The sequence below is a fragment of the Amblyraja radiata genome, chromosome 4, assembly GCF_010909765.2.
Source record: "Amblyraja radiata isolate CabotCenter1 chromosome 4, sAmbRad1.1.pri, whole genome shotgun sequence".
Lineage (NCBI taxonomy): Eukaryota > Metazoa > Chordata > Chondrichthyes > Rajiformes > Rajidae > Amblyraja > Amblyraja radiata.
In genome coordinates, this window is record NC_045959.1 from 4,998,256 (window position 1) to 5,024,157 (window position 25,902).

The 25,902-nt window shown below is 42.8% G+C and overlaps 1 protein-coding gene across 1 annotated transcript in view; it reads left to right on the forward strand.

Moving 5' to 3' along the window:
- Positions 1 to 23,259: 23,259 nt before the first annotated feature.
- neto1 (neuropilin and tolloid like 1) overlaps positions 23,260 to 25,902 on the forward strand; it is a 264,701-nt gene continuing 262,058 nt past the window's right edge. The window contains exons 1-2 of the mRNA XM_033018870.1: positions 23,260 to 23,347; positions 23,998 to 24,051. Coding sequence (XP_032874761.1) covers positions 23,260 to 23,347; positions 23,998 to 24,051 — 142 coding nt within the window. The remainder of the gene's footprint in view (positions 23,348 to 23,997; positions 24,052 to 25,902) is intronic.

Below are 25,902 nucleotides of genomic sequence, written 5' to 3' on the forward strand. Positions count from 1 at the left end.
AAGATCAAGTTGAATGGATCTTGAGATATCAATGGATTCATGGAACATGTGGCTAGACGTGCAAGACATTAGCACTGAGGTGCTGAAAACCCTACTTCTGCTCCTATCCCATACGTGTTTTTAAATGTTTTAATGTTGTATACACTGTACCCTATGAATAATATATTACTTATAGTAAGTTCTGTACCTGAGTGCTTCATTTAGCTGTTCTGTGCATGGAACACAATGAGCATTCCATTACATCACTGTGCTAGATTAGCATTTACAGTACATGTCCCACATGCAAATATTTCAAACCACATTGCAACCATTTTAATACTTACGGTATCTAGTACAATAATATTTTGACACCCTATTTGCAGAAAAAGAACATTCCACAAATAAAAGTTATGGAAACACCAAACAATCATACGTTGAAGGATTGTTTAAGTTCATTTTTGAAAAGCGTCATGGACTCTGGTTTATAAAAGAGCCTCCAGTACAACACTCCCACAAATAAGATGATACAACGGTGATTGGCCTCATCAGCAACAACGATGAGTCGGCCTACAGGGAGGAGGTCCAGCACTTAGCAGCATGGTGCGCTGACAACAACCTGGCCCTTAACTCCAAGAAGACCAAGGAGCTCATTGTAGACTTCAGGAAGTCCAGGGGCGGCACGCACACCCCCATCCACATTAACGGGACGGAGGTGGAACGTGTTTCTAGCTTCAGGTTCCTGGGTGTTAACATCTCCGATGACCTCTCTTGGACCCACAATACCTCAACTCTGATCAAGAAGGCTCACCAGCGTCTCTTCTTCCTGAGGAGACTGAAGAAGGTCCATCTGTCTCCTCAAATCCTGGTGAACTTCTACTGCTGCACCATCGAGAGCATCCTTACCAACTGTATCACAGTATGGTATGGCAACTGCTCTGTCTCCGACTGGAAGACATTGCAGAGGGTGGTGAAAATTGCCCAACGCATCACCGGTTCCTCGCTCCCCTCCATTGAGTCTGTCCAAAGCAAGTGTTGTCTGCGGAGGGCGCTCAGCATCGCCAAGGACTGCTCTCACCCCAACCATGGACTGTTTACCCTCCTACCATCCGGGAGGCGCTACAGGTCTCTCCGTTGCCGGACCAGTAGGTCCAGGAACAGCTTCTTCCCGGCGGCTGTCACTCTACTCAACAACGTACCTCGGTGACTGTCAATCACCCCCCCCCCCCCCCCCCCCCCCGGACACTCCTCCCACAGGAAAAACACTATGTCTGTATATATGCTAATGTAAATATTTATTCAAATCATATGCTATGTCGCTCTTCCAGGGAGATGCTAACTGCATTTCATTGTCTCTGTACTGTACACGGACAATGACAATTAAAGTTGAATCTGAATCTGAATCTGAATCTGACATGAGACGGAACTTCAACCCTGCACGAACACCCCTGATGGGGTACATTCGAATTTCCTTGTGGATGTACTGGAGTATGATGGTGATATGGATGTAAAGTGGCGGTACAACCTTAGGTCCTGCTGCCATGAGCATTGCATGGAAATGATGTCACATTCCCCAGATTTTCCAGCTTTCAACAGAAATTGGCTGCCAAATGAAAATTAAGTAAGAATTTTTGTTTGATTTAATTGAATTATTTTAAATGTTTTTGAGGCAGTTTGACTTTTATATTTTTTATCTCTCAACATTATTTTTAGTAAGTCCTAAGTGATTTTGAGAGTTTGCGAATGCTAAATACTCATTAAGTATATTCACAATTAATGTTCATAATACTGTAAATGTAATTGTGATCTTCTGGCTCAAAGCCAACAGTGCTCCTAGCGAATCTTTGTACTAATTTTGCTGGTCTAGTGATTCATAGTGATCTAATATGACAGGTAGTCCTTTGTAACTACACCAACACATTAATAATAATAATAATAATAATAATAATAATAATAATAATAATAATAATAATAATAATAATAATAATAATAATAATAATAATAATAATAATAATATTAATCTTTATTACGGACTCGAGGTCCAGACAAGGGGCAACATTACATTAAAAAAAATGCATTGCATATTAAAAACATATCATAAAGTACATATAATATCTTAGTATATCACTTATAAAAGCATCATAAATTATATTACAAAAACACAATACATGAGTTAAAAACCAGATTAAAAGAATGATCAATGTCCTAGAACGAGACAACGATACCAGTGTCTCCACAGCTGGGATTCGTAGCGTGTAGTGCTAACCCTTATGTTTGACAACGCCACAATAATTACATTTTTTGAGTCATTTATCCTGCAAATGAATTTATACATTAGATATACTGGGTTGGTTTTATGATAATTCCATATAGATTTTGCATTAGTACAGTTGGCAAATGATACAAATGTTCTCCAAAATAATATAATAACATAATAATTATTCAATACATTACTCACATCATTCCACAACCATGCTGCACACTAGCCTGACATTCCTATTGAGAATAATGCTGAGGTTATCAGCGCACATCATTATCAAAGAACAAGTTACCGAAAATTCTCCTGAATCTGCAGAACCCAAACCAAACCGACAAAGATGGAATTTGCTGTTTGAATTACCCTGCTCCATTTTAAGCTGTGCTGTGCCATTATTTCGTCAACAAATTCAATGGTGAAATCCATATAAGGGGGTTGAGATTGTTGTACTCGTACCATAAACATTCAAGTATGGCAGAAAAAAAGTTAATGATGGCCCATTCCTGGTTTTGACTGCATCACAGCAAATTTTTGTCAGACTGATTGGTTGAAGAGCCACATTGTTATCTTCATGTTAAAAACAAGGGGATGATCTCAAACTTCCAAATTATGTTTAAAATGAACAGCTTTCAACATGATAAACAGTGATCTCCATTCCTTCGCTGCAGACCACAAAATCTGGGCCAATTTATGTTACTTATTCCTTCAGATAATTATGTCTTGGAACATGGCAGCATTGCTATATACTGCTGTCATGTCAATGCCAATCAAGATTCGGTGTTATAGCAGTCTCACATTTGTGTTAGAAAATGGAGAGCCTGACTGAGCACATAATCCATGCCAACATTACATTCTTGACAGATTATTGCACAATCCAAGATCCCACATTTTGGATGAAATGCTAAGGCAAGCCTATGTGAACAAATATGGTTTTAGAGAGAGTTTAAAAGAGTTAACAGCTTCTGCATCACCTCCAGCAGTGATTTATCTTAATTTATTTTAATTCTCTCCAATTGATAACAGGTTTTTCAAGCCCAACTTGTCATTTGTCCCATAGATTAGTTTATAAAATTAGACCAGTAAGACAGCATCTAATCACTTAGGTTTGATAAGTTACATTCATTTCTCTAATTAAATTAGTCAACAGGCCAAAGTTTTAAGATTTAATTTCACACAATTATGATGTCAGTCTTAAGCTTTACAAGATTGGTCATTAGTTGAGATAGAACAGAAGCTGATGATGAGCACGCAGACAGCAATCTTCTTCTTGCGTTTGAGGCAGCAGAAGTGGTGAGGCCTTCCGCATTCAGCTGCAGCAGGGTGATGCCATCCGGTTCCACATCCGTAGGTGCCCGCCCTAAGAAGGGCGCATGCTCCGGGTTGGCGCCAAGCTGTGGCGACTGAGGTTGCATTAGGGCTTCTGCTTCTGCTGCAGCAATAATAGGGGCATAAGCATTGTCATAGTTATACATATTGCCAATAAGATTGGATCATTTGTGGAGGAGCTTGTGAGAAAATATGCAATAGTGAATAGCCTTAACTGAAGAGACAGCAAAAAAATCAAAAGTCACCACCTTGAAGTTGAACAGGAATAAGGTGCAGATGGAACAATTAACACACATTACAGTTATTACCCAAACAACACTTGGGCCAATATAATCCTTAACCAAACCATGCAAACTACTGCTCAAAGAATGTGATGTACAAAGTTCTTATTTTTCTTAAATAGGCAAATGAAGGCAGTGCAGAACAGGTAACAAGTGATAGACAGAGTCAGCATGTGATTAGCAGTTATTTCATGAAGCAAATTAGAGAGCAAATCGTCAAGCTGTGGCGAGTGGTTTCATGGAGAATCATGGATATTCAGCTATTCCCAAGGAAATAAGTGCTGGACAGTAATTACAGTGAGTTTACACATAACACTGTATCTATCACTAAACTCAGCCCCTGGAATCCACATAGAATCCAGTGTTGGACTCAGGTTATGCTGCAATTCCCTGCAATATTCCTTGCCAATCTCATACAGGAAAGTATTCAGTTATTTATTGGTGATCCTGATTATTTTAATTTTTTTACTTTAGTTTCATATATTTCATTATTTCTAATTTGTCCTTTTGTTGTTTTTTTTTGTTAAATACATATTTTTAATACTTTATCATTTTTAAGTACTATCTACAAAATGCAATGTAGGCCACTAACTGCACCTTCTAAACCTGTGATCTCTGCCATCTAGAAGGATAAGAACATTATCCGCATGGAGACACCGCTGCCTGCTGACGCTAGACATGACCCATTCAAGATCATTTGCGGCCTTCTAAAGCAAAATGAAGTGATGAAAGTTAGTGCCATACTAATTGTAAACACTTCTGTTTCTGTTGCAAATAAAAAACATGCAAACACATTACAAATAGATATTCAATTGAGAATTTTTCTATTTGATTTCCGTTTAAGAATTCAAAGTGGGGGGTTTACTAACACTAAAGATAGTGGCCATGTGTATATCTTAAGCAATGATGGAGAGCACCGTCAAGCAACATAAATGGATATGATTCCTATAAGAGCTTCAGTATGTTATTGATCTACATTCCATTGAAAAGTAAGTAAAATAAATGTGAGTACAGTCAAGTTCGTCATGAAGATAATTGTGCCTCTATTAATGTGAAAGAAGTACGTAATAGTGGCTATATTAAAATTAGGGATCATACAAACAGATTTGAAAAACAGACCTCCTACATTTGACTTAAATGACCATAAATGTATTTTTTTGTTAAGTGTGATGTTATTTTTGAAGCAGAATCAGAATCAGAATGCTTTATTGTCATTGCATGTGTCACATACAACGAGATTACTGTGTCTCTCCATTTAAAAGAACTTCAAACATTCACCTACTCATACTTTTTACACTCCCTCCCTCCCCAAACCCACCCATGGATTCACATTTACATAAATTAACACTGTCTCCCACCCCTCCTCCTTCCCCATAACCCGCTCCCGAGACAGAGTTCAGTTCCAAGATTGCTGATGGGTAAAAGCTGTTCTTGAGTCTGGCAGTGCGTGACTTTAGCGACCTGTACCTTTTTCCTGAGGGCAGCAGTGTGAAAAGGTGGTGACAAGGATGTGTAATGTCTTTCACGATATTACAGGTCCTGCTGCGGCATCTGGAGTGGTAAATGTCCTCCAGAGGGGGCAGGGGGAGTCCAATGATACCCTGGGCAGTTTTTATCACCCTCTGGAGAGCTGCTCTGTCAGCTGCTGAACAGTTCCCAAACCAGGCAGTTATGCAGTAAGTCAGTATGCTTTCTACTGGACAGCGGTAGAAAGATTCCAGCAGTTTAGCAGACAGATGGGCCTTCCTCAGTGTTCTGAGGAAGTAAAGTCTCTGTTGCGCCTTTTTTACAACTACAGCAGAGTTCACAGACCATTTAAGATCCTCACTGATGTTGATCCCCAGAAATTTAAAACTAGGCACCCTCTCCACCTCCTCGCCCCCTATCTCCAGTGGCCTGAGCTCTGCTCTATGTCGCCTGAAATCAGTGATGATCTCCTTTGTCTTTTTAGTGTTCAGAGAGAGATTGTTGTGAGCGCACCACTCAGAAAGTCTGTGCACCTCCTCTCTATAGGCGACCTCGTTCCCATTTGAGATGAGCCCCACCACGGTTGTATCGTCCGCAAATTTTATGATCCTATTGCGGGATGATGGGGCAAGCAGTCATGTGTGTATAGGGCGTAGAGGAGCGGACTGAGCACACAGCCCTGCGGTGCTCCTGTGCTGAGGGTCAGGGATGTCGAGGTGTAGGGTCCAAGTCTCACCGTCTGTGGGCGTTCACTGAGGAAGTCCAATATCCACCGACACAGTTGACTGCTGAGGCCAAGGTCTAGCATTTTTGTGATCAGCTTGCTGGGTATGATTGTATTAAAAGCTGAGCTGTAATCAACAAAAAGCATCCTGACATATGACCCCTTCTCCTCTAGGTGTTGTAGTGCAGCATGGAGGACAGTGTTTATGGCATCCTCTGTAGATCTATTAGCCTTATATGCATACTGGTGTGGGTCGAGTGAGGGGGGGAGAGATAATTTAAGGTGACCTAGGACCAGCCTTTCAAAGCACTTGGAGACTACAGATGTAAGAGCAACGGGCCTGTAGTCATTGAGGGAGTTGATGTTTTTCTGCTTGGGCACCGGGATGATAGTGGTGGTTTTCAGGCACGTTGGCACGGAGGAGTGTGCTAGGGAAAGGTTAAAAATGTCTGTGAATACCCCAACAGTCCCGGAGCACCCTGCCTGGGATCTCATCCGGGCCAGCAGCCTTACTAGCATTAACAGTTCTCAGGACCCGCTTTACCTCCTCTAACTTGAGGGTAAGTGGCTGGTCAGCAGGGTCCAGTTGGAGAGAGGTTCTTTCATTCGGACCTCTCTCGAAACGGGCAAAAAAGTGGTTGAGCTCCTCTGCCAGCGATGTATTTGCAACTGTCGGTGGGTCCCTGCTGCCCCTGAGGTTTGTTAGGTGATGTATTCCCTGCCACATGCGTGCTGTATCCCTGGAGGTGAAATGGTCCTCGATCTTCTCCTTGTAGGACATTTTAGCTGATTTAATGCCCCGCTTAAGGTTGTGTCTGGCAGCTTGGTACAGTTCTTTGTTGCCAGATTTGTGGGCCAAGTCCCGCTCCTTCAGAAGACGCTGGACCTCCGTAGTCATCCATGGTTTCCTGTTCAGAAAGACACGGATGCACTTGTTGATGGTGACACATTCCACACAACGTCTGATGTAGGAGAGTACTGCTGCAGCGTACTCTTCTAGGACCTGTTTATAAAATAGACTCCAGTCTGTGCTCTGAAAGCAGTCCTGCAGTTGTAAGGTTGCATCCTCTGTGAGAAAATGCTATGTGAGAAACAACAGCAATGTGTAAATTCATGTTTAGGAAGGAACTGCAGATGCTGGTTTAAACCGAAGATAGATACAAAAAGCTGGAGTAACTCAGCGGGACAGGCAACATCTCTGGAGAGAAGGAATGGGTGATGTTTCAACCTTCTAAGGGTCTCGACCCGAAACATCACCCATTCCTTCCCTCCAGAGATGCTGCCTGTCCTACCTGTCCCGCTGAATTACTCCAGCTTTTTGGGTCTATTTTCTGTGTAAATTCATGATGAAGATGAATTGATAAACTGTTTCATACTTGAAATTACCTAAACATAATATGGTTAATGAAGTTCTGGAGAATGCAAACATTTTTAATCCAGACAATGCTATGTGTTCCATCTTTTTCCGTAATGATTTTGAGTTAAACACGCTGATAAACTGTAGGAGACACTCAGATTAAAGAGATATAGATTCTGAGGGTCGTGGAAGGACCATACCCAACTTCCTTATCCACCCCCAACATATATTAGGGGCAATTTTACAGACGCCAATTATCCTACAAGCCCGCATGACTTTGGGATGTGGGAGGAAACCGGAGTGCTGACAAGGTGAACGTGCAAACTCCACAGACATTGCCTGAGCTCAGGATCAAACTTTTGTCACTGAATCTGTGAGACACCACCTCTACAAGCTATGCCACTGTGACGCCCAGTATACCTTTACAGCATGGTATGGATGGGCTAGGCTGAAGGGCCTGTTTATGTGCTGTATAATTTTATAAATGTCTATGAATCTATGAAACAAGATTTGTTGCCAAAATATTATACTGGTTGATGCACTGAAAATCCAGAATTCACACAGATTTTTTACAGGGAGGTCAGACTTGGTTGGAAGATTTGAAAAAATATATTTCCTTTCAAGACTGGCAACATACATTTTTTTTAGATTATTTGTTTAACAGAATATGAAAAAAATATATAAATGACAATGTACACAAAAAAGCTGGAGAAACTCAGCGGGTGCAGCAGCATCTATGGAGCGAAGGAAATAAGCAACGTTTCGGGCCAAAACCCTTCATATGAAATGTTGTTTGAAATATCATGTTCATGTTAAACTTCAAAAGTTGAAATAACTTACTTTCAGTCTAATGAATATTCTTTGTATTCCTTTATACAATCTACACCAGCCTTGATTTGTTATGGAGCTTGATGACTTGCATTTAATTTCTTCGCTTTACAGGTTTCATTCATTCTTGCAATTAAATCAGTAAACAGGGAAATGTTTTAAGATTTAATTGGAAACAGTGCAGTAGTCAATGTTTGGCTTTGTATGATGAGCCATTAAGCACTGGTGGAACTGAAGACAATTCTGTGCAGTATCTATAGCTGATCATATGAATTTAACATAGAACATAGAATAGTACAGCACAAGAACAGGCGCTTTGTACCTACTGTCCATGCTGAACATGGTGTCCAGTTAAACTAACCTCTGTAATGCATGTAACCCATTCCATCCAATGCATATCATGTGCCTATATAAAGGTCTTTGAAATGTCACAATCATATCCGTGTGGACCACCGCCACCACCTAGCTTCAGAGAAAGCAATCCAAGTTTGTTCAAACTCTCATCATAGCTAATACTCTCTGATCCAGGCAGCATTCTGGTAAATCTCATCTGCACCTCCCCAAAGCATTTACATCCTTCCTGAAAATGGGGCCAGCAGAATTGCATGCAATATTCTGTTTCTCCAAAAACAGCCTGATCAAAGTTCCATAAAACGTTATTTTCTACCTCTTGTACTCAATATGCAGACCAATAAGGACAAGCATATGTCTTCTTTAACACTTTAACACTCTATCTACATGTGTTACCATTTTCTGGGAGCTATGGACTTGGACACCAAGATCCCTCTGTACATCAATGCTGTTACGGGTCTTGCCATTAACTGTATACGTTCCCCTTATATTTGACCTTCCAAAGCGCAACACCTCACACTTGCTCAAATTAAACTCCTCCTGCCATTTGTCCACCCATTTCTGTGGCTAACCGCTGTATACTTTATACTGTATACTGATGACACCCAGATCTACCTCAGCACCAAGTCCCCCCACCACCCCCCTCTCTCCCATATCAACTCCTGCCTGTCAGCCATCAAATCTTGGATGCAACTCAACTTCCTTAAATTAAACAGTAACAAAACAGAATTTCTCCTCATTGGCTCCAAATCAACACTTACCAAAATTAACAACCCCACTCTCACTACTGACGGCACCACTGTCTCCCCATCTCCTCAGGCCCGCAACCTTGGCGTGATCTTTGACTCAACCCTCTCCCTTGAGCCTCACATCCGCCATGTTGTCAAAACATCATTTTTCACCTCCGCAACATTGCCAAAATCAGACCCTCTCTCACACCCCCCGCTGCTGAAAGACTTTTTAGGGAACTGCTGTAATCATGGGGGACTTCAATTTTCATATTAATTGGGTAAACCAAACTGGGCAGGGTAGACTAGAGGAAGAGTTTATAGAATGTATTAGAGACGGGTTCCTAGAACAGTATGTCGCAGAACCGACAAGGGGGGAGGCAATCTTGGATCTGGTCCTGTGTAATGAAGCAGGATTAATTAAAAATGTCATAGTTAGGGACTCATTGGGAACAAGTGACCACAATATGGTCGAATTCCATATTCAAATAGAAGGGGAGCAGGTTGAAACTCAGGCTAGGGTGCTTAGTCTAAATAAGGGGGATTATGAAGGTATGAGGACTGAGCTGATCAAAGTTGACTGGGATAGCAGACTCAAGAATAAGACGGTACATGAGCAGTGGTGTACGTTTAAGGATCTACTGTATAACCTTCAAGAAAAATTTATTCCTATGAAGAAAAAAAGGGGTAAGGGTAAGAACAGTCAGCCATGGCTCAGTAAAACTATAAAGGATAGTATTCGGCTGAAGGCAAGGGCATATAAGGTAGCCAGAAATAGTGGGAGGGCAGAGGATTGGGAAGCATTTAAAGGTCAGCAAAAAATAACTAAGAGATTAATTAAGACGGGGAAAATAGACTATGAAAGGAATTTAGCGAACAACATAAAAACTAATAGTAAGAGTTTTTATAGCTATATAAAAAGAAAAAGGGTGGCTAAGGTGAACGTTGGTCCATTGGAGGGTGAGACTGGAGAGTTGTTGGTGGGGAACATGGAAATGGCAAAGGCATTAAACGAGTATTTTCTATCAGTCTTCACCATAGAAGACACAAAAAATATTCCAACGCTGGATAAACAAGGGGCGGTAGGAATGGAGGAGCTAAATACTATTAAGATCACCAAGGAGGTGGTATTAGGGAAATTAATGAGACTGAAGGAGGATAAATCCCCTGGGCCTGATGGATTACATCCAAGGGTCTTGAGGGAGATAGCGGTGGGGATTGTGGATGCATTGGTGATAATTTTCCAAAACTCCCTGGAGGCAGGAACGGTCCCAGTGGATTGGAAAATGGCCAATGTAACACCTATATTTAAAAAAGGAAGTAAACAGAAGGCGGGTAACTATAGACCGGTTAGTCTAACATCGGTGGTGGGTAAAATGTTAGAGACAATTATTAAAGAAACACTAACGGGGCACTTGGATAAACATGACCTCATCGGACAGAACCAGCATGGTTTTGTGAAGGGGAAGTCCTGTTTAACGAATCTGCTCGAATTCTTTGAGGAAGTAACAACCCGGGTGGATAAAGGGGAACCGGTGGATGTGGTATACTTGGACTTCCAAAAGGCTTTTGACAAGGTGCCACATAAGAGACTATTGCTAAAAATAAAAAATTATGGGATTGGGGGTAATATATTAGCATGGGTAGAGGATTGGCTAACAAATAGGAAGCAGAGAGTGGGGATAAATGGTTCATACTCGGGATGGCAACCGGTAACTAGCGGGGTTCCGCAAGGGTCGGTGCTGGGATCCCAGTTGTTCACAATTTATATAAATGATTTGGAGGAGGGAACCAAGTGTAATATATCAAAATTTGCGGACGATACAAAAATGGGAGGAAAAGTAGGGGATGAGGAGGATAGGAAGAGTCTGCAAAAGGATATAGATAAGCTAGGTGAGTGGGCAACAACTTGGCAGATGAAATTTAATACTAATAAATGTGAAGTCATTCACTTTGGGAAAAAAAATGATAGGGCAAGTTATTTTCTAAATGAGGAGGAGCTGCGTTGTAATGCAACGCAAAGGGATCTAGGGGTATTAGTACATGAATCACTAAAAGTTAGTATGCAGGTGCAGCAAGCAATCAGGAAGGCCAATGGAGTTTTGGCCTTTATTGCTAGGGGGATTGAGTATAAAAATACGGAGGTCTTGCTGCAGCTGTACACAGTATTAGTGAGACCACATTTGGAATACTGTGTACAGTTCTGGGGTCCATACTTAAGAAAGGATGTACTAGCCCTGGAGGCAGTGCAGCGAAGGTTTACAAGATTAATTCCTGCAATGAGGGGATTGACATATGAGGAAAGGTTAAGTAGGCTGGAACTCTACTCTTTGGAGTTTAGAAGAATGAGAGGCGATCTCGTTGAAACATATAAGATCGTGAGGGGCCTTGATCGGGTGGATGCACCGAGGATGTTCCCAATGATCGGGGAAACTAGAACTAGGGGACATAGTCGCAGAATAAGGGGGGGCTCTTTTAAAACTGAGATGAGGAAGAACTTCTTCACCCAGAGGGTGGTTAATTTATGGAATTCACTGCCCCAGGGAGCAGTGGAAGCAGAAACGTTAAATATATTTAAGTCTAAAATAGATGGTTTTTTAGCTGCCAAGGGGATAAGGGGCTATGGGGAGAGGGCAGGGATATGGACCTAGGTATGGTTAGTATAGTAAGACCTGAGTGATCTCCTGGACAAGTGTCGATCGCCTGGATTGGGGTCGGAGAGGAATTTCCCGGATTTTTTTCCCGAATTGGACCTGGGTTTTTATCCGGTTTTTTGCCTCCCCCAGGAGATCACGCGGTTCTTGGGGTGGAGAGGGGTGATAGCGGTATAAAGGGGAGGGTAGTGTCTTGTGTTCTGTGTCTTGTGTCTACTGTTTGTGGGTAAGTGTGTCTGTTTAGTGTTCAGCCATGAGCGAATGGCGGTGCGGGCTCGACGGACCTGGTGGTCTACTCTCGCACCTACTTTCTATGTTTCTATGTTTCTATGACTCATCCATGCCTTCATCTCCTCCCGACTGGACTACTGTAACTCTCTTCTCTTTGGCATTAATTCCAGCAACATCAACCGACTCCAACTGGTCCAGAATGCAGCCGCCCGACTCATTACCCACACTACATCCTGGCACCACATCACCCCAGTCCTTAAAGAACTTCACTGGCTTCCCATTTCCCACCGGATCATCTACAAAATCCTGGTCCTCACCTACAAAGCCCTCAACCACTTGGCCCCCCCTTATCTCACTGACCTCCTCTCCCCCTACCAACCCTCACGGTCCCTCAGATCCATTTCAGCCGGTCTCCTCTCCATTCTGAAATCCAACCTCTGCACTTTTGGAGACAGAGCCTTCTCCAGGGCAGCTCCCAGGCTCTGGAACTTCCTCCCACAATTGATCCGAACTTCTGAGTCCCTCACCATCTTCCAGTCCCGCCTCAAGACCCTGCATACCCTTAGTCCCATGTCCCCCTCCCCTTTGCATCTCTGTCTTACTGCTCTATTTTGTTTTGTTCTTGACTCACCATGTAAAGCGACTTTGAGTCCTTGAAAAGCGCTATACAAATAAAATGTATTATTATTATTATTATACTTTGACAGCCTTCCTCACGATCTGCAATTCCACCAATTTTATTGTCTTCTGTAACTTTACTAACCAGCTCATCCACATTTACAATCAATGTAAGGAGGGGAGGGGGGGAGGGGGGGGGGAGATGAACTGAAGGCAAGAAAAGAACAGGACAAATTAGGGCCTGTAACTGATTACCTCAGGCAGGGTGGTTCCTTGGTTGGCCAATTGTTGGCGAGAGAAGGTGTGATTTCAAACATAGAAACATAGAAACATAGAAAATAGGTGCAGGAGTAGGCCATTCGGCCCTTCTCGCCTGCACCGCCATTCAATATGATCATGGCTGATCATCCAACTCCGTATCCTGTACCTGCCTTCTCTCCATACCCCCTGATCCCTTTAGCCACAAGGGCCACATCTAACTCCCTCTTAAATATAGCCAATGAACTGGCCTCAACTACATATTGTGGCAGAGAATTCCACAGATTCACCACTGTCTGTGTGAAAAATATTTTTCTCATCTCGGTCCTAAAAGATTTCCCCCTTATCCTTAAACTGTGACCCCTTGTTCTGGACTTCCCCAACATTGGGAACAATCTTCCTGCATCTACCCTGTCCAACCCCTTAAGAATTTTGTAAGTTTCTATAAGATCCCCCTCAATCTTCTAAATTCTAGCAAGTACAAGCCGAGTCTATCCAGTCTTTCTTCATATGAAAGTCCTGACATCCCAGGAATCAGTCTGGTGAACCTTCTCTGTACTCCCTCTATGGCAAGAATGTCCTTCCTCAGATTAGGAGACCAAAACTGTATGCAACACTCCAGGTGTGGTCTCACCAAGACCCTGTATAACTGCAGTAGAACCTTCAACAAGGACACATGGTTGCAAAATTCTGGAACTGGTTTAATGTCTAAGGTAGAGGAAGGGGGGAGGGAGGGAGGGTAGGGAAGGGATGAAGAAAGTAACAGTAGGTTACTTAAAATGAGAGAATTCAACGTTCATCCTGCTGGGTTGTAAGCTATCCAAGCAAAATATGAGGTGCTGTTCCTCCAATATGTGTGTGGCCTCACTCTGGCAATGGAGGAGGCCCAGGACAGAAAAGTCAATATGGGAATTGGGAAGGGTAGTTAAAATGGAAAGCAACCGGGAGATCCTGTAGGCCTCAGCGGACTGAGCTTAAGTGTTCAACGTAAAGGTCGCCGAGCCTACACTTGGTCTCGCCGATGTATAGGAGTCCACATCGGGAACAGCAGGTACAATAGATGAGGTTAGAGGGGGTACATGTGAACATCTGACTCACCTGAAAGGACTGTCTGGATCCTTGGATGGAGTCAATGGAGGAGGTATAAGGACAGGTGTTGCACCTCCTACTGTTGCTGGGGAAAGTACCTGGGGAGTCGGCGGTTCCGGTGGGAAGGGATGAGGGAACCAAGGAGTTGCGGAGGGAGCGGTCTCTGCTGAAGATGTTGAATTTTTAAGATCTTCTACCAACATTCCCTTCACCCCACCCCTCCCTCCCCAGCTTCCTCCACCCTAGTTTTTTAATCAGTTCTGCAATTGGCAACCATGTATACTTCGTGATCACACCTATGGGCACCATATCTGAGGAAAGATGTGCTGGCTCTGGAGAGGGTCCAGAGGAGGTTTTCAAGAATGATCCCAGGAATGAGTAGGTTAACATATGAAGAGCGTTTGACAGCACTGGGTCTATATTCGCTGGAGTTTAGAAGAATGAGGGGAGACCTGATAGAAATGTACAGAACAGTGAAAGGCTTGGATGTGGAGAGGATGTTTCCAGTAGTGGGAGAGTCTAGCACTAGAGGTCATAGCCTCAGAATTAAAGGACGTTCTTTTAGGAAGGAGGAATTTCTTTAGTCAGAGGGTGGTGAACCTGTGGAATTCTTTGCCACAGAAGGCTGTGGAGGCAAAGTCAGTGGATATATTTAAGTCAGAGATAGATAGATTCTTAATTAATATGGGTGGCAGAGATTATGGGGAGAACACAGGAGAATGGGGTTAGGAGGGACAGAAAGCCTTGATTGAATGGCAGACTTGATGGGCCAAATGGCCTAATTCTACTACTATCACTTATGATCTTATGATCGTCCCTCACCAACAACTGGCCTACCAGGGAGCCATGCTGCCTGAGGTCCTCATCATTCCTCGCCTCCAGTTCGCCAGTTTGAAGAGGGATCTCATCCCTAGCATCGTCTATCCTTTTTATCCAGAGATGCTGGCTGACGCACTGAGTTACTCCTGCATTTTGTGTCTACCCTCCATTTCTTGATTCTGTTTCCCCTTACATTCAACCTCCCAAAGTGCAACACCTCACACTTTGTTGAATTAAACCCCATCTGCCATTTCTTCACCCATTTCTGTCGCTGATCTCTACATCCCCTGTGTTCTTCAACTGCCTTCCTCACAGTACACCTCCAGTAATTTTGATGTTGTCTGCAAACTTACTAATCAACACATCTACTTATATATGATGAGCACTGTGGAATTCCACTGGTCACAGACCTCCAGCCCTGCTACCACAATATTCTATCTTCTATAAGTAAGCCAGTTCTAAATCCATGCAACCAAGTCACCATGAATCCCATGCATCTTAATCTTCTGGAACAGCCTACCATGGGGAACTGTATCAAATGCCTTACTAAAATCTAGGTACACAATATACACCATTGATCACCTTTGTCGCCGCTCCTCAAAAAACAAAGTTTGTAAGACATGTTCTGCCAACTACAAAGCCATGTTGACTGTCCCTCTTTAGCCCATTCACTGCCAAAGTGAAATAAATCCTCTCCTGAATAATCCTCTCCAGTAGACTCCTGACCTTTCAAGTGTCATGCACTGGCCTACAATACCTTGGATTCCCTGTACTTCCCTTCTTAATCAAAGGAACACTCCACACTTTGGGATGTCGTCTTTGTCTAGAGAAGATGCAAGGCCATCGGGAACGTTTTTCCTGCATCTAGCCTGTCCAATCCTTTAAGAATTTTATGTGTTTCTATAAGATTCCCTCTCATCCTAAATTTCAGTGAATCCAAGCCCAGTCGACCCATTCTTTCATCATAGGTCAGTCCCGCCATCCCGGGAATTAACCTGGTGACCCTACGCTGCACTCCCTCAATAGAAAGAATGTCCTTCCTCAAATTAGGTGACCAAAACTGCACAGAATACTCCAGGTGTGGTCTCACTAGGGCCCTGTACAACTGCAGTAGGAACTCCGTGCTTCTCTCACAATGAAGGCCAACATGCCATTAGGTTTCTTCACTGCCTGCTGTACCTGCATGCCTACTTTCAGTGACTGATGTACAAGCAAACCCAGGTCTCATTGCACCTCCTCTTTTCCTGACCTGTCACCATTCAGATAATAATCTGCCTTCCTGTTCTTGCCACTAAAGTCATATTTATCCACATTATACTGCATCTGCCATGCATCTGCCCACCCACCCAACCTAACCTTGGCGTGATATTTAACTCAGCACTGAAATTTGACAAACAAGTCAATGCCGTGGTAAAAGCTAGTTTCTTTCAGCTTCGGACGGTAGCTAAAATTAAACAATTCCTCCACTTTGATGACCTCGAAAAGATCATCCACACATTCATCTCCTCCCGCCTAGATTACTGCAACTCTCTTTACACTGGCATCAGCCAATCATCCCTGTCCCGCCTGCAACTGGTCCAAAACGCCGCAGCGAGACTCCTGACGGGCACCCGAAAAAGGGACCACATCACCCCGATCCTGGCCTCTCTCCACTGGCTCCCTGTGCGGTTCCGTATACATTTCAAGTCCCTCCTCTATGTCTACAAAGCCCTCAATGGGCTTGCCCCCTCCTACATTAAAAGCCTTCTCACCCACCACTCCACCTCCAGGCCCCTCAGATCGGCCGACTTGGGGCTGCTGAATATCCCACGGTCTAGGCATAAGCTTAGGGGCGACCGCGCCTTTGCGGTTGCAGCTCCTAGACTGTGGAACAGCATCCCCCTTCCCATCAGAACTGCCCCCTCCATCGACTCCTTTAAGTCAAGACTAAAATCTTATCTATACTCCCAAGCCTTTCCTGACGTCCACTGAGCGAGGGCTATATGTATATATGTATGTAGTTTGTTTGTTTATACTATTCTTATAACAAATGTAAAGCACTTTGGCCAACGAGAGTTGTTTTTTAAATGTGACTTGACTTGACTTGACTATCCAAGTCACCCTGCATCCTCATAGCATACTCATCGCAGCTCACACTGCCACCCAGCTTTGTATCATCCACAAACTTGGAGATGTCACATTTAATTCTCTCGTCTAAATCGTTAATATATATTATAAAAAACTGGGGTCCCAGCACTGAGCCTTGCGGAACCCACTGCCATTCTGAAAAGGACCCGTTAATTCCCTCTGCTTCCTGTCTGCCAACCAGTTCTCTATCCATGGCAATACCCTACTCCCAATACCATGAGCTCTAATTTAGCACACTAACCTCTTGTGTGGGAGCTTGAGAAAGGCTTTTTGAAAGTCCAGATACAGCCAACTACTGGCATTCCCTTAACCATTCCACTTGTTACATCCTCAAAACATTCCAGAAGATTAATCAAGCATGATTTCCCCTTCATAAATCCATGCTGATTTTGACCGATCCTGTCACTGTTTTCCAAATGCGCTGCTATAACATCTTTAATAATCAACTCAAGCATCTTCCCCACCACAGATGTAAGGCTATAATTCCACATTTTCTCTCTCCCTCCTTTCTTAAAAAGTGGAGCTACCCTCCAGTCCACAGGAACTGATCCAGAGTCGAGAGAACATTGGAAAATAGAATAGAATAGTTTCTTTATTGTCATTGTAACATGAACCATGTACAACAAAATTTAAAAATGTCAGCCAGTCAGTGCACCATTCAAACATTTCTAAAAGCTAACGATACATACAAGGTAAAATATTAAAAAAGATAAACAACTAAAATAAATATGATGAAAATAGCACGCATAAACACCCAACCCTACATCCTTCTGTGGATTTCACAGTGTACCACAGTCCCTTAGTATGTATCGCCCCTGCGTTCCTTGGCGGCTACATTTAGTGCCATTATAGCAGTGGGGTAAAAACTGTTTTTAAGTCTGTTTGTCCTTGTCCTTGTAGATCTGTACCGTCTGCCTGACGGCAACAGTTCAAACAGGGAGTGTCCGGGGTGGGAAATGTCCTTTATAATACTCTGGGATTTTTTGATGCAGCGGGAACTGTGTAAGTCCTCCAAGGTAAGGAGAGGGCAGCCGACAATCCTCTGGGCATTGTCAATGGCCCTCTGGAGCGCTTTCCTCTGAGCCGCTGTGCAGCTTGTGTACCATACGCATACACAGTATGTTAGGATGCTCTCAATGGAGCACCGATAAAAGGACAGCAGCAGTCTCTGAGTGATGTTATTCTTCCTGAGCACCCTCAGGAAGTGCAGTCTCTGCTGGACCTTTTTCAGCAGCTCAGAGGTGTTCACGCTCCACGTCAGGTCCTCCTCAATATGGATTCCCAGGAAGCGGAAATCCGCCACCCTCTCCACACAGTCCCCTCTGATAATTAATGGTACCATGTCCGTTTTATTCTTCCTGAAGTCTATTAAATGAACACCAATTCTTGAGTATTCTGGGATTCAGACCATCTGGCCCTGGGGATTTATCTGGCTTCAGTCCCAACAGATTATCTAACACCGTTTCCTGGCTAATGTGGATTCCCTTCAGTTCCTCCCTCCCACTAGGTCCTCAGTCCCCTTGTATTTCTGGGAGATTGTTTGTGTCTTCCTTAGTGAAGACAGAACCAAAATACTCATGTAACTCTTCTGCCATTTCCTTGTTTCCCATTATAAATTCACCTGTCTCTGACTGTAAGGGACCTACATTTGTCTTCACTTAAAAAAAATATTTTCCTTTCCACATATCTAAAAAAGCTTTTACAGTCAGTTTTTATATTTCCCACAAGCTTTCTTTCATGCTCATTTCCCCCCCACTTAATTAATCCCTTTGTCCTCCTCTGTTGAATTCTAAATTTCTCCCAGTCCTCCGGTTTGCTGCTTCCTCTGGCCAATTTATCTGCCTCTTCCTTGGATTTAACACTATCCTTGGATTTCCCTCGTTAGCTACGGTTGAGCTGCCTTCCCCATTTTATTTTTTCACCAGACAGGGATGAACAATTTTTGGATTTCATCCATGCGGTCTTTAAATCTTTGCCATTGCAACTCCACCATCAACCCTTAATATACTTTGCCAATCTATCCTAGCCAATTCCCATCTCATACCTTCAAAGTCTCTTTTATTTAAGATCAGGACCCTGGTCTCTGAATTAACCGTGTCACTCTCCATCCTAATGCATAATTGATCCCATCTGACTGACCTTCCAGAGTAGCCATTATGTTTTTTGTGATGCTGTTGCAAATATTATGTTGTTAAGCACCAAGTTCCAGGGTATTATCACAAAGTCAGCTGGGGGATTAAAATATCATGATTGGAATGCAAATTTCCAAGGGACTGCATTCCAATGGCAAGTCTTTTTTTTGTTTTGTTAATGGTGGATGTTAAAGTGAAAGCTAAGTGAGTTGCTGCAGTGTATTCTGCAGTTTGAAGTGAACAGCTGGATATTAAGCAAAAAGCAAAGTTTTTGAACAAAGCAGGAGGAACAGTGGGTCAGTGAGTATCTGTGGGTGAAACGGTCAGTTGGCATTGAGGTTCGGAACCCTTCTTCAGACCAATAGGAGTAGGGTGAGAAAGCTGGACAAGGGATCACGGCAGGACAAAGCATGGCATATGATAGATGGGTGCAGGCGATGGGATTTTGTTTATCAGATGGGTGAAGTAGTGGCAAAGGATAGAAGTGAAAAATGTGTCCGATAAGGACTGAAGAGGAGGAGTGAAATGTAAAGCCAGAGGGAATATTATGGGTGGAAGGTGACAGGAGTGAACGGGAATAAAGATGGGGATAAAAATAAATGGAGTGACTCAGGGATGGGAGGCAAGTGTATGAAGGAGGGGAAAGCAGCAGGGTCACTGGATGGGTGGGAGATGGTGGGAGAAATTTGGATGGGGGATAGGGTTGTAAATTAGCCAAGCAGAATTTTCACACAGAGAGTGGTGAATCTCTGGAACTCTCTGCCACAGAAGGTAGTTGAGGCCAGTTCATTGGCTATATTTAAGAGGGAGTTAGATGTGGCCCTATGGTTGGCAGTTGGTATGGAAATGGTGAAGGGAAGTTGAAATGGTTAGCAACAGGGAATTTGTGCCCACAGATTCATGTTGCAGTCATGTTTGGAATTTTGATTAATTACTTTTAGTCCTGATTACAGAAACATTGTGTTCCACGCTACTGCTTCCAGTGATAGTTTATTGATAAGGTGATTAATGTAATTGCAGGATGTGAACAATAATGAAATGACCTGAAAATGCATGCGGTGTATCAAGGAAATAGGAAAGTAAAAACACAGGAGCTAATCACTAACTTGTAAACAAGGAAGATCTTGTTATAACCATCTTCCTCCATACATCTTTATGTTATCTTCAATTTTGTCTGTCTGTTTTCCTGATAACCCCAAAACATTACACAAAGAAGTTTAAGATTAAAATATCAATTAGCGATAGAAACATAGACACATAGAAAATAGGTGCAGGAGGAGGCCATTCGGCCCTTCGAGCCAGCACCGCCATTCATTGTGATTGTGCCTGCCTTCTCCCCATACCCCTTGACTCCACTAGCCCCTAGAGCTCTATCTAAATTTCTTAAATCCATCCAGTGTTTTGGCCTCCACTGCCCTCTGTGGCAGGGAATTCCACAAATTCACAACTCTCTGGGTGAAAACGTTTTTTCTCACCTCAGTCTTAAATGACCCCTTTATTCTAAGACTGTGGCCCCCTGGTTCTGGACTCGATCAAAATTGGGAACATTTTTCTTGCATCTAGCTTGTCCAGTCCTTTTATAATTTTATATGTCTCTATAAGAATCCCCCTCATCCTTCTAAACTCCAGTGAATACAAGCCAAGTATTTTCAATCTTTCATCATATGACAGTCCCGCCATCCCAGGGATCAAATGGTGAGGTTATTGAGCCAGTTAGCCACCAGACTGTCGCCACAGATATAACGCACCAGCCTTACTAACTGTACTTCAACAGAGTAACACCAAAAACAAGTCTGTTGTAACCAAGTGTTTTTAGTTGAAGGAAAGGTTTCACCCCCATTTCCATGTACATACAACCTTAAACATCAATTCAAATGCTGGGCAATTGCAGGGGGATAATGGGTGCTTTTATCAATGTGAAGCATCATTGAACCATTGGAGCGTTTTGCTCGGTGCTGGGGATCAATTAGACTCTAATCGAGAACTGCCAAGAACTTCCAAGTCAATTTTCTGCAAAGCGCCCGTGTCTCAGCTAGGAGAGAGGAGTTTCCTATTAATTCAATCCACCAGCACAGATAATGTAATCGGTACTTCCTTCGCCCTCCGCCCACCGCACCATCAGGTATATATTTTCACATGATGATGGAGTTGTTTTCACCGCAGTGAGATGGCTGAATACTGACGGACAGAGGAGCAAAAAAAAAATGCAAATGTTTAGCCTCAGAAAAAGGAACAGTTGGAGATGAGACAGTACGGGGCGCTTCCAATTCTGCACCATAACACAAGCACACACATATATACATTTGTTTTCCCCCATTGCATATATACGATATGCATATCCGCGCGTATAGCTCTCTCACTCTCGATACATCCCCCGCACAAGTACCCTAATCAAACCGAAGGCAATGAAGCAAATCTGTTCAAACCATTTCTAAAAAGAATATCTCACTCTACATTTGCAGAGATTTTCTTAGATGTCCATTCGGTTTCACCCCCTTTACGACTTCCGATTTTTTTTTGTTGCAAATGTCCAGAGTAGATGTACACGTATCAAAACCAAGAAGTTTATTCTTATTTGCAATAACTGCAGTTCACTCGGCGATGTACAAGAGTGGGCTGATGTGATTGAGTCTTCGCTGGATGGGAACATTCATTTTTGCACAAATCGCTGAATATTTAATACATTTGAGTGGGGGAGTTGGATCGAGTCTGCGGACTCGGAAGTCATTCAGTGGGATTCACTGATGGCAATGCTACTTGCAACTTGAGTCTCAGTTAATATGATAAGGAAAACCCCGATGTCTCGGGCGAGACACACTGCCCAACCTTCCACAGTCGAGAGAGAGGGAGCTCGGCGTGAATGCTGCGCGACTGAATCATAAATTTAAAAAAAAAGATATCATTTGCAGTTGGCGAGCATCGCGCCATGTTCGTTGGCTGCAGATGCACAGTATTTTGACTGCAGCAAGTTGCTGGTGCCGGGCGTTTGACGTTTGCTTCTTCCGCTGTTCCGAAATCCTACCTGTACCTCTGGATGAGGCTGTGTGGTGACTCGGTGACTCGCTCCCCCCAGGGTTATACATCTGTGTGATGCTGTTGTTATTGATGCTGTCCGATTCCTCTCAAATACTTATATTTAAAATAGAATCCACTGTCATGTGACCGAGACACTTTTTGTCCTTCTTTTTCCTCCCGTTGCCACCGGCTTCAAGCGATGAACTTTTGTTATATTATTATGTGTTGCAACCGCAACGCGGATGGCGGAGGGAGAGATCCCGGTTCAGCTGGATGGTCGTAGGCCGGGGAGAGAGCCAGAAGTCGCAGTCTAATGCAAAACACGTCCCACACGAGGAAAAGGGGGGAAAGAGCGATCTGTGCACGAACTGGAAGGCTTTCAAGGGGGGAAAACCGTCGAAGTTGAAGCAAAACCCTTTAATGCCCGATTATTGATGATTTTTAAATGGATGTTCTGTCTTTTTTTTTAAACGGATTTTGCTAAATACGATTTAAAAGAGAAGTGATTCTCCTTTTGTACGGATTATCTCGGAAGATTTCAAAGGTGGAGCGATCAGAGGGCTGATGACGGACCCGTTAATCCCTTTAATGCATCAAAAGAAGCGAGGCATCGTGGCAACGTTTATGTGGAAATCATGGGATATTCTGATCGGCTTGGGGTTCTGTGCGAAACTGCTGGTAATTAGTTTTGGCTGAGTTTTGAAAATACACACTCACACAAATACATACACATATATGCATTAATGCGCATATACATCTACAGTATTCTGAACGGAGTTGGGATGTGGACGATTTTGTGCTACCAGCATTGCTCCTGAATCCATCCATCCATCGGTCTTTCGTCACCCTGTCAGCCACGCATTGCTTAAATGGAATTAGTTTGGATTGGAGTCCCTTGCATAAGAATCAGACATGGTACATGGGCATCGGCTCAGATTGCTTCACGGTAAGTTGTGTCTGTGCGGTTTCAGCGAGCTGGCGCGTATGTGGCCGTAGGCGAGAACGAGGTGGTTGTGGGGGCATGATAACCCAGACGGAGCATCAAAAAACCCCACGGGCAATGTACAGCCGCTGCCGGGTACTCGATAATATAGATCAGACAGACAGAGGTAACGTCGGGAGAGAACAGGAGTGGGGAGGGGGCGGGGTCGAGAGGGAAGAGGGAGAGAGACTGACGCTTTCTTAGCTAGTTGTTGATTCATCAGTAGCAGTTGACACTAAGATAATGACCAACTGTCTCCAGCATGAGCTTGTACTTGGAAGAACGGTTTAATTTGTCTTTATGTCCAAGCTACATTTACTACATACATCCCCCTTGCTAAATCTAACTGCTCAAGTTCGAGTTCCTTAATGCCATTTGTTTCAGAGCTCTTAGTTTTGAATGATGCGTCGACTGTTCCATAGGAAAGTGAATTAGAACTTCAATGGATTGTTATTAGTTGCCGCCTACATGGAAGCCGGCGGAGGCCGTCTGACGGCGAACAAAAGTGTGTATTCATTCATTTGTCGTCTGAATAGGTTTCCGAGTCGACGGATATAAGTGTCTCTGCTCCTATTTACAAGGATAATGAATATAATCAATGTATTAAAATTGACAGAAACATCATTTGAAATGGCGGTACAAATGTACGCGAACTCCTGCGAGCTGTATTGAACATTTTTATGGAGCATTACATGCAGTTAGATGTTGATTATAGATGTTTAACCATTCCACAAGCAACAACACAAATCCTGGTGATAATTTCTTTTCTCCTTGCAGTTGTATCAAGTCTCATCCTGTTAGGACTGTTTGTATCAACAAAAAAGACATCAGGTAACATTTTTCAAAGTGCCCATTCTTTATGAATCATGTCTTGTTCCTTTAATGATCTGGTTGTAATCACCGGCAGCTTCCCCTTTTAATGTCACTTCCTTTTTTTCAGAGTTTACTGCAGTGATCTGTCAAACATTAAAGTGAATCATAGTTTGAAATGGCTGAAACATTTCTGCAATGTTTTGCCCAACATAAGACTGCATTAGAATGAATATTGCAGTTTACTATTTACCAGAATAGATATGGATATTATTCTAAGTAGGGGAAGGAAATGAGAGTCATAGGTTTTGTTTTATATTAAGATTTATCATATCTGTTGTGCCCCAGCACACACTGAGCTGAATCTTAATTTTCTCTCTCACCATCAGTCAAGCCTCTCTTCCGCTGGTAGCTGCAATATTGTCACACATTTTAACAATCTCTCAATCATATTTCTTTATCAAATTATGCCAAGTACATCGGTGGAAAAAAAATCTGCTTAATCTATGAAAGCATAAATATCTCTGATATATTGTCGCACTTCTATATATGGAACAAGTAGAAATCTCCTGATAGAAGTGGTAGTATTAAATTAAATGAATTTTGTGGTGAGTTACTTGTCATGCGCCTATAAATAAAATGACACTTCCATTACATTGATGCAGAGACCACTAGATTCTCAGTGAGCTTTAGACAGAATGGAAGTGGCCTCCCTTTACTGCAGCAACCTGACTTATACAATGTTCTTACAACTATCAAAATTAGATGTCTGACCTTTTACTATTTATTTAACCAAGCTGTATGGAAAACAAATACATTGCTGCTTTATTTAGCGAGTATCCTAAAAAAATGAATTAACTGATTATATCAAACCATGGGAATTTCTGAGGATAAAATAAACTATTGTACATTTATAAAAAAAAGACACAAAGTGTTGGCCATCAGGCTATTAAACTCGGCTCGGACAAAACTCTGAACATTAATAACCCTTTATCTGTTGTTTGCACTTTATCAGTTTATTTTTTCATGTGTGTATATATTTATATAATGGTATATGGACACACTGATCTGTTTTGTAGTCAATGCCTACTATGTTCTGTGTGCTGAAGCAAAGCAAGAATTTCATTGTCCTATCAGGGACACATGACAATAAACTCACTTGAACTTGAACTTGAGTAACTCAGCGAGTCAGGATATGCATCTCATTTAGTAGGAATGGGTGACGTTTTGGGTCAAGACCCTTCTTCAGACTAGTCAGGGGAAAGGGAAATGAGAGATATAGACTGTGATGTAGAGAGATATGGAATAAAGGAATGAAAATATTGGGAACTGCAAATATTGAAAACATTGGGAATTGCAGGAAAAATTTTCCCAATGTTGGGCGAGTCCAGAACCAGGGGCCACACTTAGAATAAAGGGGAGGTAATTTAAGACTGAGGTGAGAAAAAACGTTTTCACCAAGAGAGTTGTGAATTTATGGAATTCCCTGCCACAGAGGGCAGTGGAGGCCAAGTCACTGGATGGATTTAAGAGAGAGTTAGATAGAGCTCTAGGGGCTAGTGGAGTCAAGGGATATGGGGAGAAGGCAGGCACAGGTCATTGATAGGGGACGATCAGCCATGATCACAATGAATGGCGGTGCTGGCTCGAAGGGCCGAATGGCCTCCTCCTGCACCTATTTTCTATGTTTCTATGTAAAATATGCAAAAAGGAACAAAGTTAAAGGAAACAGGCCATTGTTGGCTGTTTGCTAGGTGAGAATGGGAACCTGGTACGACTTGGGTGGGGGAAGGATGGAGAGAGAGGGAATGCAAGGATTACTTGAAGTTAGAGAAATCAATAATCATACCACTGGGTTGAAAGTTGCCCAAG